Source organism: Lontra canadensis, unplaced genomic scaffold, assembly GCF_010015895.1.
Source record: "Lontra canadensis isolate GAN:19392208 unplaced genomic scaffold, GSC_riverotter_1.0 scaffold3, whole genome shotgun sequence".
NCBI lineage: Eukaryota > Metazoa > Chordata > Mammalia > Carnivora > Mustelidae > Lontra > Lontra canadensis.
Window position 1 is genome coordinate 43,855,119 of NW_022630997.1, and position 15,244 is coordinate 43,870,362.

The following is a 15,244-nucleotide window of genomic DNA, read 5'->3' on the forward strand; positions in this document are numbered from 1 at the left end:
CGTCTTCCCCTGGGGTGCTCAGATGGGTGCACATCCCTGATTATTCCCACTCTCCTCCTGGTTTACCAACTCTTTGAGGGCTGGGAAGGGTCTCATTCATCTTTGTGATCCCAGTATTCCCTGGGACAAGACCTGTACCCCTCAGTGATTCACACTTTGCCTATTTTCAAAGAAGGGAGTCTGATAAAAGACACAGCAAACCAGAGATGGAGGAGTAAGACCTAGATAGCAGTTAAGAGCCTAGCTGCTAGTTAGCTAAGACTAACTAGTGTGATGAAACAATTTATATCTGAGCTTCCTAACAGCCAAGGTAAAAAGAGAAATGTGATGACTTGCACAGCTCTCATTGTCTCATAACAAGGTTACCAGGTTGCCTAGGTATAAACCTTGTCTTACCCCTGAGTATCGGGAGGGATGCCGCACAGTGGTATTTATCTCAAATACACTCTATGACAAAGAGGACAGTGCTGTGCATACAGAAGGAGCTTGAGAAATATTGGTTAGGGGGCGCCTGGGTGGCTCAGTGGGTTAAGCCTCTGCCTTCGGCTCAGGTCATGATCTCAGGGTCCTGGGATCGAGGCCCGCATTGGGCTCTCTGCTCAGCAGGGAGCCTGCTTCCCCCCCACCACCCGCCTGCTTCTCTGCCTACTTGTGATCTCTCTCTCTCTGTCAAATAAATGAATAAAATATTTTTTTAAAAAAAAGAATGTTGGTTAGCTTCAAAAGGACTGGGCTTCCTGGCCCTAGGGAGAGCCCTTGCTGTGCCTGCTCTCAGCCCCCCTCACCGTGATGGCATCTATCTGGAAGAGGGCTTTGGCCTGGGTGCTGGTATAGGCATCGAAGCGGTAGGTGATCTGGTTGAGGTTGTCGATGGAGTAGGCCTGGACCCGCACGATCTCAGTGCCCAGGGCCAGGTTCTCCAAGATGGCCGCCTCGTAGGAGACGTTGGAGAACTGCACAGCCTCGTCCAGCTCGTTGAGGAGCGTGATGTAGACACTGCAGAAGCCCTGGTTGAAGGGGGGCGCCTGGTCGGTGGCAGACACGTTCATCAGGTAGCTGGTTTTGGTCTCATAGTCCAAGTAATCCATGGTGATGATGAGCCCTGTGCTCTCGTCAATCTCGAACTTGTCCTCGGCCCCGGACAGGATACGGTAATTCACCAGGCCACCGTCCCCTGCAGGAGGACACAAGAGTGTGCAGTCCCAGATGGGGGTGGGATGGCTCTGAGGCTTCCCAGGCTGCTCACGGCACAGCTGCTATTGGCCCTGGGGACCAGGTGAGTGGCCCTGGCTGGCCTGCCCAGCGGGTACTGTCTCCCCACTTCTGGGGGTTGGGTTGCCCCGAGAGAAGTGACAGAGGATGGGGCCAGGGTCTACGCGGACAGCAAGGCCCAACATACACAAACCCCTCTGGGGCTTGGCCTTGGCATGAGAGATGTGCTGGAGGGATTCTGTTCTGCTTCTGGAGCCTCAAATTCAAGCTCAAGTACCGACTCCTATCCCCACTTTAGGTATTTGGACTAGTAGCAGTGGGGAAATCAGGGAGCTCTTGTAAGGGGAGCTCTCATCTAGAAAGTATTGGACAAGGGCAGCATCCTCAGAAGTGGCCATGACTCCATTTGGTCCCTCCAGCTGAAGGGTGCTAGCACCAGGGACACCTTCCCCCATCCTCCCCACTCCTCCACTTCAAATCCCTCGGCCTTGGTATATTCTCCAACCAGGATCTCAAGTTGGGATTCTTTAGCTGAGGTCCACAGACTTCCAGGGGAGTGGCCATAAAACCGCTCAGGAAATCCCAGACTTCCTTGAAATCATTTGCAGAACTCAGAATGGATGTGCATTCTTCTAGGGACGAACACACAGCTCTCAGGAATTTCTCAAAAGGACTCCTGACCCAGAAAAAGCCACGAACCATTGGTCAACAATGCCATATGTGGCCCAAATTGTATAAATGCGATCTATAAGGGATGGCAGATCTGAGAGTTTTCAGACCCCCCCCCATCACCCCATCCTGTGCCCCAGCGGGGCTCGGGATGCTGAGAGGGGCAGACATGAGGGAGGGGCCGGAGCTGGGACCAGCTCAGGGAACCTCTCTGGGGGGCAGTGGACCCCCCAGGAAAGAGGTCCACTCCGGCTGCATCCCTGGCCTGGGGCAGAGGCTCAAATAGCCGGGCCCCATGAAGCTGCACTGCCAGCTGTGGCCGTCTGTCAGGCTTGGTGTCCTCGGTGAGGTCTGGACTGCCCTTAGAGCACCCCAGAACACTGCCCCTTGTGAAGCCTGCATGTGCCAGGCCCTGAGCAAGGCCCACAGGACATGGAGCTGCTGCTGGCTGGAGAGGCAGGCCTCAGCCTGCTGTGTGACAAGTCCTTTGCCTGCCCCAGCCCTGCCCAGCCTCCAGCCAAAGGCTAGCCAGGAGCTACCAGCTCCTCCAGCGAGAAACCTAGAATTTCCAATCTCGGGGCCTCCGCTCTCCATCAAGAGACTGGGATAGCTCCCTGACTCCAGTCCTTCTAGGCCTGGGCTTCTGGGGCAGATGCCCCCAGCACTGTCCCCAGAGCCCCTCCCCAGCTTGGGACCTGCTGAATGGGGGAGCCTGCGGCACCCTGAGGATGACAGGCCCTGCTGGAGTGGGAGGGATGAGCTGCAGAGGGTGACTCTGGGGAAAGCCAGACTCACCGGTGTCTCGATCCGTGGCTCGGACGACGATGACTGACGTGCCGACCCCTGCGGTCTCTCGAAGCCCCAAGCGGCTGTACTGCTGTTGTGTGAACACGGGGGCCTCGTCGTTGACGTCCTCCACGTACACGATCACCTGTTGGAGTCAGACCAGGGGCGGAAGGTCAAAGTGGGGTGGAGACTGGAGAAGCCCAGGGCTGGCCCTTCTAGGCCTGCATGTGTGGTCACTGCTCTGCTGGGCCAGTGGGGAGCTCCCGATTGTCGGTCACCACACATCCCCACCTGGCACAGTACCAGGCACGGAGCAGGGGCTCGAACATCACTTGATCTTCCTCCTGGCATTGCTCCTAACGCTGTGGGAACCTGCGACTGATTAGTGACTCTTCTGGACCATCGAGTTGCTCAGCTAGGCAACAGTAATAGATCAGCCTTGTAAATCATGCTCTGGGCCACGTCCAGGGTTGGGAGGAAGACAAAATGAGCCAGGCTTCGCAAAAGTGCTTAAAAAGGCTGAAGGGACCCCATTTGAATATCAAAGTCTATCTGGGAACATAGACACAAAAATGTTCATTATGACTGGAGCAGAGAACGTCCGTATTCAGACCCCTCTAGATTATCGGGCACTTTCTCTGGGGCTTCTCTCTGCCAGCAGCCAGAGACCACCGTGGCTCTTGGTGGTGGAGGGTAGGGGTGGGGAGTGGGGTGGCGGGGGAGACACACTCATCCCACCCCACCCCACCCAGGCTGTTGGAACACACACACCCAGAGAGCTGGAAGTGCCTCGGAATTATGTCCCCTGGGGCAGTCCTTACCCGAGACTGATGGGTGTGGACTCCACACTCTGCTTCCTCAGCCCTGACTGGCTAGCGGCAGTGATTCTCTCCAGGGCTCCCCATGGGGCTGAGTCAAATTTCCCTGGCTGCCTTTCCTTCCCTGGTCTTACGCCCCTTCCAGCTTTTCCTGGGGATACTTCCTCCTTATCATCTTCCTATCAATTCTAGTCCCAGGATTTGTTTCTTAGGAGCCTGGCCAAGATAGCAGCTCTGTCTGAATGGTGGGATTAGGCATCATTACCATCACCACTTATTTGTGCTTTCTAATTGTTCTTTAAACAACACACAGGTCTTGCATAACAGAAGAAAAAGGTCATGGAGAGAAATCTGGGTCACAGCAATTTTTTTTTTTTTTTTTTTTTTTTTTTTTTTTTTTTTTTTTTTGCTATAGCGCCTGCCCCTGCCCCTCACATACACACAGGAGCACAGGGAGGGTCTGGCCCAGGGACCAGGGTGGTAGGGGAGGGGAGGGTGTCGTAGAGTGTTGGTGCTTAAGGAGCCACAGGGAGGCTCAGGGCCCCTGGCTCTCCCAGATTGGGGGATGGAGGCTCAGGGAGGTGGAGGGACTTATCCAAGGCCTCATGGTAACTGAAGGGGCAGGAAAGAGAAGGGGGCCCTCCTGGTTCTCAGTCCACCAACCCCTACTCCTTTTTGCACTATGCTGGGGATGAGCTGGCCTCGGAACAGGAAACCACCTCCTTCCAGCCTGACAGAACAAGGGTCAGCAGGAGCTTGCCAGCAGTGTGGAAGCGGCAAATAGAGCACGGGCAAGAGTGTGCAACACAGATTTCACACATGCTCACCGGCGCTCATGGCAGGGGCCGCAGCACAATCGACAACATGAATATTGGGTTTCTGATTAATCACCGCCTTTGGGATCAGCCCTGGCTCCTCTCCTGGGCTTAGCTGGGAATTTGCTGGAGAAGCGAGGGGCCTTCTGTAGCAGAACGGGTGGCCTGACCAGTGGAGAACGTTAGCAGTGGTGGTGGGGGGGTGTGTTACAGAGTTAGGGGGAGGGGAGGCATATAGGAGTAGAGGTTTCTCTATCTTCCTGGCTCTTGGGGTCCCTTGCAGCCCTGTTGCATCATCACATTTTCATGTCCAGACATCTAGAACCCACTATGCAAATTAAAGTGCCCACCCCAGAGCACAGCTGTTCACAAGCCGGAACTTTCTAAATTTGGCTTCACCAAGAACTTGGCTGGGAAGATCCTGGGTGGGGTGGGTGTGGGGGCAATTTGCATGGATGAATTTCGGGAACTCACTTGCTGTAAACAGAAACTAACCATCCATCTTTCAAAACCCTGAGCCTTCCCCTTCCTGAGTCTGCTTGTACAACTGGCCTTTACTCCAGGGATCGTGGAGGCACAAAGAGGGCCGATGGGCCAGGACGATAAGGGATGTGTGTGGCACGGAGCCTGGGTGTGGCCCGTGCTCCATAGGACTGGCTCCACGCCACTGTCCTCTTGTCGGTCTCAGCCTTGTTTTTAGCAGCAGAGACAGGAGGCATAATGGTGTGTGGTTTGCAAACCTGAGAGACACAGATGTACAGGAAACGCACAGGTCTGCCAAGTTCTTAAAAGTGGGAGGGCTTAGCTACAGAGATCCTGGGCCACGCTGGAGAAGCAGCTCTGCTGTCTGTGTCGTGCTGTGCCCTCCGGCGGAGTCAGGGCAGGAGACGTGAGTTCGTGTACGTGCATGTTTGCACGGTGCAGGTGAGGCCCCCGTCTCTAGAACGGCCTTTCACTCCATGCTCCTGGGTGCTGTTTGCACTGTCCCTGGTCTCGAAAGCAGGAACTGGAGAATGTGGTTGGTCCCCAGAAGCCATCTCTGCTGGGCAAATGAATCTGGGGCAAAGCTGGAGCCCCCATTCTGTTTTCAGGGAAGTCCCCAGGTTTCGTGGGGGCTCAGAGGGGCGGGGGCTCTGTCCGACAAAGGCTATCCTACCTCTGCCCTAGGTGCTTGCTCCTATATTCCCACCTTAAAATGACTCGGGTGTTAGGCAGCAGACTCCAGACCCTGAGGGGCCTGTATGTGAGGCCACAGAGTGTAGGGACTGAGAGAGCAGCTCCGCGTGGACTGCTGGGGTGTGAAGCCACCTCTACCCTTACTGCTATGCGACCCTAAACACAGTGGCCAATCCCTCTCTGCCTCAGTCTTCTCCTCTATACAATGGGTATGATAACAGTGCCTACCTCGTGGGGCTGTTATGAGGGTTAAATGAGTTCAAGGGCATAAAGCATACGGTTAGGTACCACTTGAGGATTTACTATTCCTCAGGGTTCATGGGGAAAGGAACAAAGGAGGGTAGGCAAGCAGGTGTGCTTCTGGGTGTCCCATCCCCCCACTGACTGGCCCAGCCTGGCTTTGAGCTGTTTTATGCTATATCCTGGCCCACTGTATACCATTTTGTTTCAAAAGGTCTGTGGTTAGGGGCGCCTGGCTGGCTCAGTGGGTGGAGCATGGGGCTCTTGGTCTCGGGGTTTTGAGTTTGAGCCCCATGGTGCGGGGAAAGATTACTTAAAAATAAAATATTAAAAAAAAAAAGTTTGCAGTCACAATGTCAAAGCTGACAGGAGTAGCTCTGGAGAGAGTTGCCCACCTGCTCCTGGGAGGGTGCAGAGCGAGGGGGCTACAGGGAGGGCTGTGATTAGGAAGCTTCAAGTCCAGGTATCCAGCCCAAGATACGCGGACGTCAGTCCCCCTGTGGCCTGAAGTGGGCCCCACAAAGAGCCCCCTCTGACGTGCGTGCCCTCATCAGCGTGTGCGTGAGCAATTCACAGCCCTCCAGGGGAATGGGACTGTGTGTGGTTGCTCCAGTGCACATTCAGGTAACTGAGTGTGACCCCCTGTCGCCATGCCCCAGCATCATCCAGAGCAGCCCCAAGGTGGAATCTTGACCCCAGGGATCAGACCCCCTCAGCCATTCCCACCAGGGGAAGAGTTTACTCAGAGGGTTAGCTGTAAGGACCCAGACTGCTTTTTCCATCTCCCCCTGGGGCAAAGCTGAGGAGGCACCCTCAGCAGGAGATGGGCCAAGGCTGAGTCACCCACTCCCCAGCACCACCGGCATGATGGTGACCCCGGAGGGCTGTTGTTCATTGTTTCCAGCCTGGGGAAAGAGTGTGGTGGAGATGGGGCTGATAAGCAGCTCAGTGTGCTCCACTCAGTCCTGGGGAAAAGTCCCTGCTCGCTCCCCACCCCGGCTTTTCCCATCTTCCTCCTACTCCTCACCTCTGGGGTCTGACTCATTTTCCACCAGGTTCCGGGGCAGGGGCTGGGAGCTGCTGAGTGTGCGGTGGGGGGAGGGTGGGGTGACCTCGAGGGGTCGTCTCATTTCCCTCAGCCATGTCCCTGCCACTGGGCACAAGAGTACCTCAACCAGCCCAGCCAGGAGGAGGATCTGTGTGTCTGTTTCCGCCCCTTCAGGAAGACGAGGGTTTAATTTGATTTCAGCCACACGGGACAGGGGCTCGCGGTGAGTGAGGTGGGCAGGAAAGGACACATTTGACAGGGCAGCTGGGGGTGGTAACTAGAATATTTGGGGGACACTCAATGGAGAGCACACTGAACCTGGAGTTGGAGGACCGGGCTCAAGTCCTGGTTCTATCACCCGGGACCCCTCCACACCTCAGCTCCCTCATGTGTAAGATCAAGTTGGCAATGTCTCTAATCTCCAAGGTCATATTTGCGAGATTTCCTTCTGAGTTGTGTGGGCAGGGGGGGTTAGTAATGTGAAGATACCTCCTTCATCCCTGAGGAGAGACATCAGTATCACTGACCCCCTTCCACACCGGAGAAACTGAGTCTCGGAGCAAAATGACACATCTGGGATCCCAGGCTGGGCTTTGGCATCCCCTCCCGCACCTGTAGCCCTGGGTCATTCAGCACCTAAATCCGTGGTGGCCTGCCCCCACCGGGCCCTGGCTGGTGGCCCTCTCTGGGCCGGTTGTGGTCTCGGCCCACCGCACCCCGCCTCCAGGCATCTTACCCTGACGGAGCTCCGCATGGGCCCCAGGTCGTGGTTGTAAGCCTCCACTATGAGCACGTGGGATGAGTTGCGCTCTCGGTCCAGGGGCCGGGGCCCTCGCATCAGGAGCCCATTGCTGATGTGGATCCGGAAGTTGTTGCCATGGTTACCTGTGTGGAGGGACAGAGGAGACACATGGGCTCCAGCCTTGGAGCAAGACATGGGATGCTCATGGCATAGGGTGTGGGGTAGGGAGGGGAAGTGGGAGACCCCGACCCCCAGAAGGCTGACCCTGCCCAGAGGTCTTGGGAGCCTGGCTGAGGCCCACGATGGCAAAAAGTCGTCTGCCTCACACCACCATGGCCTGGAAGGATTTGAGGGAGAGGGCGGGAGCCTGCCTTGTACCCTCCTTATGGAAGGCTGGGGGTCCCTTGATACTCCCATACTCAGACATGTCAGTGGATTCAATATTTCAGAAGGATCTGGGGCACTACAAAAAGAGGAACTAAAACCAAATTCTTTGTGGGTGGTTGAACTGATGGTTTTGTGTACATCTTTGGGCTAGTCCAATACCCACTGTGTCATCTTGGGGTATCGGCACTCTGATTTTCCTTTGGGGATCCACCCCCCTCTACTCTCAGTCCAGATGCTTTGTGTGAGGTGCTCTTACCCTGATTTCCAGAGTGGGCAGGTCAGCAGATTTTAGTCTCTGGCCAATAGTAATTAGTTCAGGGATGGTCCCATGCTATATGTTGGGCCAATGACCATCTCCGGGGGGGCTCGCTGCTGGGGGCTGCCCTATCCCAAGGCCCCCTCAGTCAGGGTGATATCCCTTGGCTTCGCTTCCTAGACTCCTGGCAGCCCAGAGAAGCTCTGCCATCCTAAGGGGTGCCCACTCACCTTGAAGGATGCGGTACCATACACGTCCAAACTCGCCCTCATCCGCGTCTGTGGCTTTCAGCTGAGGGAGAAAGAGACACGTAGTCACTCCTAGAATTCCACCCCACAAGAAGAGAAGATCGTGTATGTAGACCCTCTCCTGCCCTCCACACCACCCCCAGCCCATCCGGGCCAACCCATGGTTTCCCACAGAAGCTGGGGTTATGAGAGAGAAGGACACGTCTGTCTGCCTCCTTGCCCCATGAAGACACCTGTTGACGGCTCTCTGCTGCCTTGTATGGCAGGGGACCTGCCAGCTCTGCTCTTTGATCCTCCATGAGGGTCTTGGGAAGAATGGGGGAAGAAGGTGGATAATGGATGGCACAGTAGCTCTCCAGATCTAGACTTCACAAGGTCAGCCCATAGGAACCCGCTTCCCTCCTTCAGCCTTTTGAGATCCCAGGAGCCTTGTCCCAGTGGGGTGGGGGTGGTGGCAGGAGGCTGGATTGTGGGGCTGCTTCTTGCCCACACTTTCTAGATCTGAAGCCATTCCCGCCATACTGAGTCCCAGCTGGGCACTGTGTCCTGTGGCAGCCACTTTGTAGAAACCCAGAAATCCCACCTCCTACCAGGTGGCTCCGTCTTCAAGCACCTACACATTTGCTCCGGTCTAGTTTCAGACCCCACCCTGCCCCCCCTTGGTTGGCAGTGCCTCAGGCTCCTGCATGGTCTCTGGTGGAACCCGGGGGTGTGTTGTTCTCACTGAGAGATACTTCGTGGTGTTTATCCCTTTTCACAAGGAGTCCAGACTCGAGGCTGTGGGCAGAGTCATGGCCGGCCCAGAGGCGAGTCCTGTCCAACCAAGAACTGAACACCTACTCTACCCTGAAGTGAGAAGAGAGACTGCTCCCCTGGAAGGCGAGGCAGGGAGAGGCTTCACTCCGTGTGGCTGGGAGGACCCGGGGCCTCGGAATGTAGTCTTGGTTGGTGGTGAATTACTTTGTGATACCCTGGACCTCTCCCTTCTTCCAGGTCTTCCCTCCTCTTTCCACCTCTCCCCGCAACCCTGTGGTGTGCACTGGGGCTGTCATGTTCTTATGGACCATGGCCAGTGGTGACTGTTCTGGGAGAAGGTACCTGATCCAGACTGGGTCCATCTCATCCTTCGCTGGGACTTTGGACCTTGGGCCCAGAAAAAAAGCAAGTCCGTCTTCTTACTGGTAAGAACTGAGAGGACATGAGCTCCCCTTCCACCACTCCCTCCTCACCAGCTCTGCCCAAGCCACACCGATCTCCTTTTGTATCTTGAATGCCAAGTGTGTGCTGTTTCCTCCACCGGCCAGCCCTCCCTCCAGATACTTGTGTGCTCACTCCCTCACATTCTCCGGGTTTCTGCTCAAATATCATCTCCTCATCCGGCCTTCTCTGAGCAATGTATGTGGAACTGCATTCCCCACTCCAATACCTAGGCTGTCCCCACCCCTGTCAGCTGCTGACCTACCACATCCAAGCTTACTTTCTACATTCCCAGAGAGGAGAGGCCCTTATCCACTGTTACCTCCCCAGGGGGGGATGCTCTGGCTTCCGGGAAGAAAGGCGGCTGGGGGAGGGGCATGCGTGTGTGTGTGTGTGTGTGTGTGTGTGTGTGTGTGTGTGTGTGTAGGGTGGGGGGGTGAGGGGGGGGATGGGGGTGCGGGGGTGAAGGTTGTGGGGGGCGCTGGAGAGCCACCACCTGGAGGAGCTCCCAGGGCCCACCAGAACTATAAGGAGCAAGCCATGCTGTCCCTCAATCCTGTACCTTCTGCCCCAAGAGCTCTTGGACCTTTGAAAATGTCTCTGACCCCTCACTTCTGTAGCCAGACACCTTCAAAGGGCAGGTAGTTTTCTGGGAAGCTGAGGGGTAAGCCTGGACGGTGAGGGGCCCAGGGACACAGGAAGGGAGGAGGAGCACGGGAGCTGTTGGGGCCTATCCCTCTGCTGCTGGGCTGTAGCCCCTCTCCCCTCTCCCTGGTAACCCAGAGGCTGGAGGCCGGCAGGCACTGAATAGCAAGCTGCTGGCTGCCGACCATACCATTCAGACGCCCAGTGGGGGAAGGTGAGAGCCGCTGCGAGGCCATGAGCCCCTCCCCGTAGCTCCCCAGTGCCTCTAACCCAGGCCCCTGCGAGGGCTCCAAGGAGACCGGCTGGAGTGAGGCCCTGGGAAGGCTTGGGAGCAACCGGCTCCTCTGCAGGGCTCCCCTCTCCCTCTGCCTGGCCCAGTTGCCATCCCTACCCTGTTGGCTGTCCCCTCCCCCAAGGCAGGGCCCAAACTCTTCCAGACAAAGCCAGGGCTAGCTGGAGAGTGAGTGAAGACGGCCCACTCTGCCCAGCCTGGCTGACTGAGGGGCACAGGGCACCGCAGAGTCCAGGGCAGGCGAGGGTCACGGTTGGCACCTGCTGCTCCTTGGCCCTCCTGTGGACAGTTAAGACGACCTCTCGACCCAGCTTGGGACGGCTGAGCGCTGGCTCTAAGGTCAGTGCTCAGGGACTGCAGGAAAAGGCTTGGTGAAGAAAGTGGGGCCAGGCGCTTGCTGGGGTACTCTGGGGAGGATATGAGGGTACGCTCAGACCTGGGGAATCCCTCTGCTTTTGTAGAAAGTGGAAACGGGGCCCAGGGCAGGATAGTGACTAACCCAAGGCCACATAGCAAGATGTGTTCTGAGGTTAGTCCCTGTGCTGCAGCCAGCACTGCTCTACAGAGTTCTGAGGGAAGAAAGAAGGTTCTAGAATGAACTTGCAGTGATATGTCCAGAGCAGGGCCTGCCAGTGTGCCTTTGGCTTGTGAGCAGGGGGAAGCCCTCAAGACTACTCCTAGCCTTGGTCTGGTGGAGGCCTCTTTTCTCTGTAAGCAGCTGGCCCTTGGTGGATCAGAGGGCCTGTAAAGGGGCTGACAGCTGGTTTTGCCACGGGTTCCAAGGAGGGTGGCTTGATATTTTCAAGCACTTTAGAATCTCTTGCTTCTAAGAAAACTAGTAAAATGTTAATTACAGCCTCATTTATCTTTTTGTTCAAGTGCTTCCCGGGGGACTGAAGTCTGGACCAGCTTTGCTAGCCCAACAGGATCTCCCGATCCATGTGGGGGCCTTACAGTCATATCAGGACTAACGGGATTGAGACCTCCCCCACTTCTGATTGCCCTTTTCTCCCTCCCAGCCAAATACTGCCCTGGGTGGCAGGAAAGAGGGTCAGTTTTCTTCCTGTGGGAGATGGTGTGGGCACATCCCATCCCTTCTCCACGCTCATATGCAAGGGCGGGCCAAATCCCACATAGCTGCCCAGCCAGAGTGCTTTCCAGGCCCAATGCCTGAAAGGCAGAGGCCGTGGGCAGCTAGACGGGCATCAAAATTTCCAGCTTGAAGTTGGGAGGGGTCATGTTCTGTCCGGAAAGGCTAGAAGGAGTGATGGCAGGGAATGGGTGGGAGGTGGGGGTGGGGGTGCCCTGATTGCCCTCAGGTGGTTGGGCGCAGGGCAAGGCTGTAGGCAGGAAGGAGGCTGAGCGCAGGGAGCTGGGAGTGAGGTCCTGCCGCTGCTGGTGAGTGCCTGGTGTGGGGATGGGGGCTCCAGAGGGTGGGGGCTGGGTGTCCCCTCTTTGCTCCCTACTGCCTGCCAACATGCACGCCTCAGCCCACCTACAGAGCCTTGATGTGACTCCGCTGAGCCATGCTAGAAACTCAACTGTAAGTTTATTCTAGGCTGTGACCTGGAGGAGGAGGAGGGCAACTTGCTATACCTCATCTTTTTTTATTAAGACCCTTTTGGGGACTTTTCTGTCTTGTGTTTGTAGAAATCAAAGATCACCCATGCTGGCCTGCGAGCTGGAGGTAGCCTGTGTATTTTGTGTGGCCTGTTCTAGTGTTTCAAATATTTGAAAATTTATTTCAAATTTTGGTGGGGGGGGGGTCAAGTTTGTTTACTTTGTAGCATATCCCCCCTCCCCCACCAGTCTCTGGCTTTAACCAAATTTGAAACAGTTGTCAACATTTAAATGTCAGGAACATCTGCCTGAAAAAATCCGGGCAATTTCTGGCTTCTCTTGGGAAACAGGAAGGGCCGACCAACCACACTAGGCCGGTGTTCCATCAGCCTGGCCAAGGCACCCCCACCTCCCTGAGGGTCCTCTCTGCGTAGACCTGCCACTGCCCTCTGTGGCCACATGTTACCTGCTGGCCAGGCCCTGTAAGTATTTTCATCTGCAACTCCAGATATATTTAACCAGAAGCTCAGCCTGATTTTCCATCTCCAAAGATCCTCTGGTGAGCTCCCTTTAGTGGGCTGGTCATGAGTGAGAGCAGGTAACTGGTGTCTGGGTGGGGAGGGGTGTGTTTTGAGCCCCACCTCGTGAACCCTGTGGCTCTCTTTGTCAATTATTTCTCACCTGTTCTAGGAGCAGCTCGTGATCCCAGAGGACTGGGGAGCCACAGGGCCAGGAGTCAGGAAACCTGCTTCTGGCCTTTGCTTAGCCATGGCTCACAGTGTGGGACTGGGTTTGGCCTTCCCTCGTTGGGGTCTTAGATTCCTTACTTGTCATGGGAGCAGGCTGGGCTGCATTGGGAAGCACCAACAGGAATGCCCATGGGAACGGGCAGATGGAGTATGGTGTGTAGTGGGCCTGTCAGGGAGTATGGTGATCTGGGGGCCAGACACATGTCTGAAGGGGACAACTGCTGCTCGGCCTTGCTACTGGGTGCCAGGCACCAACCGGCCCTGTGTTGCCACTGTTGAAATTCCGGGATTTCCAGAGAAGCCAGATATCCAGATATTTATGTGAGATCTCTTGGGTTTTGGTCTGTGACTTTTAAAATATTCACAATTAATTGAAATTTATAAAAACACTAGACCCTAGGACCCAATGAAACATACCTGTGGGCCCCCAGTTCGCAGCCCCGGTGTTAGAGGATTGTCAGGGTCCTTGCCAACTGTAGCACCCTATAACTGATGACTCGTTTCGGGTCAGGGAGCAACCTACTGATGGAGCTGGCCGGACATCCCCAGGTTTTTAGGTACAAGAATTGATTTTGCAATGCCAAGAGGCATTACCCTCCTGTCTCCTCTGGGGCAGGTGGGCAAGGGATATAGCAGAAAGAGGACCTGAGATCAGGCCCAGCTTCATCACTTCCTGCTGTGTGACCTGAGACTTGTCAGCCTCTCTGGTCCTCCCTGTTCTAACCTGTAATATGGCCACGATGCTGTCTGCAGCTAGGTTAGCAGCCCCCAGCCCCCATCAATGTTCCCTTCCCTTGCCAGCCCCTGGGCTCAGCTGACTTGCCTCTGAGCTCCTGTCCCCTTCCTGTTGCAGGAGCCATGAGCACACAGGGTCCCAGCCCCCTGGCCTTCCTCACAGCTCCTGTCACTCCAGGCAGCAGCACAGAGGCAGCAGACCCCCTCCCCATACTCATCGCCCTCGCCTGCATCTTCCTCCTGCTGGCCAGCTGTTTGCTGTTCATGACCCTCTGCAAACCGGCAGCGCTGGACCCGACGCAGCGCCGGGCTCGGGAGTGCATGCCCCACCACCCTGGGAGCCCCAGTGAGCCCCAGCTCCGGCTCTGGAAGCGCCTGGGCTCTCTGCGCCGCTCCCTGCACAGCTTCCGCAGGGGCAGGCCTGCTCCCCGACGCCCCCTGCCGGGTTGCGATGACAGCCGGGACTGTGACTGCACGGAATCCACCAAAATGTGACTGGATGGCCCTGCCCTCCAGGACCCACCCGGGACCTACCCTCGGACCCTCCTGTCTTGGACAGAGCCTGGAATCAGGGGCTGCAGAGGATGTGGGACACACATTCAGCCCCAGTGGTCCCCTGTGTCCCTGGGCCCATGGTCTTTCCCAGAGATAGCCCTAGGAGGAATACAGACTTCTCTACAGACCCTCTAGCTACTGCCTGCTGAAAGACCGCTAGGCTGACTGGGAGGCCAGAGGATTCAGCCTGTGGCCCCCAGTACCCTCCCCTCTGGCTCCCAGACACCAACAGAAGTCCTGCTCACCCTCCAGGTGCCAAACCTAGCGTGGATTCCAGTGGGAGTTGCTAAATGGCCAAGGGTTCCCTCTAGGCAAGCAAAATACTCAGCCCACATGGGGGGCAAGGTACTGTTTTTCTCTCTGCGCCAACTCAGTGCCCTAGGCAAGATGAAAGCCTGGGGTTTCTCTCCTTGGAATTCCTGGGCCCTACCAGCATTCACCTAAAATCCCCGGGAGCTGCCAGCACCCTTGTGGTGGGTGAGATCCCCGTTGCCTGCTGGGAGGAGAGCAAGCAGGAGGTTCTCAACAATACCCAGCTGGTCACCATCTTGGCAGCCATCTTGGTGGCCTCACCCACCTTGCAGGTGCTGACGTTACCATGGACCAGGAAGGGGCTGAGAATGGGTTAAGGAGCTCCTTGAGAGGCCAGGACCCGTGCTATCAGAGTGGTGGGGGGCAATGTCAGAAGCTAGAAGTGATGTCAGCTGGGCTCTGAGAACATGTCATAGCGCTCCTGCCTCACCCGGGGGCGGAGGCATCCTCCCTTTGGGGTAGGAGGGTCCAGACCTCTCCAGGACAGCACTTCAGGTCTGGAGCACACTAGGTCTGCTCTCTTTGAGTTTTTGGCAATTGCGTCATTGACTGGCTACCTGTCAAAGCAAAATCACTCTGGAGTCTCAGCATTCCAAAACCCCAAATTCTCCCCATGGGGCCATGCCTGGACACTCTGACTCCCAGATTTGGAGAATGGACAGAGGGGTTCTGAGTTGCCTACCTCCTGCTCCAGAGAGTCAGCTGGCCAGGGCCACCTGGTGCCCCACCATGGGCTGCCCCAGCTCCCGCCTGCTGTGTGTGACTCACGGTGCAGTCAGCTGGGTCTTCTCCAAGACTGAGC

General features: G+C 56.3%; 2 protein-coding genes across 4 annotated transcripts in view; one reads left to right on the forward strand and one right to left on the reverse strand.

Annotated features, from left to right (window-relative positions):
• CDH23 (cadherin related 23) overlaps nucleotides 1–15,244 on the reverse strand; it is a 395,942-nt gene that overhangs the window by 80,706 nt on the left and 299,992 nt on the right. For all 3 annotated transcript variants that reach the window (XM_032841007.1, XM_032840961.1, XM_032840951.1), the window contains 4 exons: nucleotides 8,380–8,440; nucleotides 7,501–7,649; nucleotides 2,677–2,812; nucleotides 786–1,174 (listed from right to left, as the gene is read on the reverse strand). In XM_032841007.1, coding sequence (XP_032696898.1) covers nucleotides 786–1,174; nucleotides 2,677–2,812; nucleotides 7,501–7,649; nucleotides 8,380–8,440 — 735 coding nt within the window. The remainder of the gene's footprint in view (nucleotides 1–785; nucleotides 1,175–2,676; nucleotides 2,813–7,500; nucleotides 7,650–8,379; nucleotides 8,441–15,244) is intronic.
• CUNH10orf105 (chromosome unknown C10orf105 homolog) lies at nucleotides 10,556–14,255 on the forward strand. Its single transcript, XM_032841055.1, has 2 exons — nucleotides 10,556–10,870; nucleotides 13,694–14,255. The coding sequence occupies exon 2, from the start codon at nucleotides 13,699–13,701 to the stop codon at nucleotides 14,068–14,070; it is 372 nt and encodes a 123-aa protein (XP_032696946.1). The 5' UTR covers nucleotides 10,556–10,870; nucleotides 13,694–13,698; the 3' UTR covers nucleotides 14,071–14,255.

What these genes read in the sequence shown, in the direction of transcription:
- CUNH10orf105 (XM_032841055.1), top strand. Translation starts at nt 13,699, where the DNA reads ATGAGCACACAGGGTCCCAGCCCCCTGGCCTTCCTCACAGCTCCTGTC.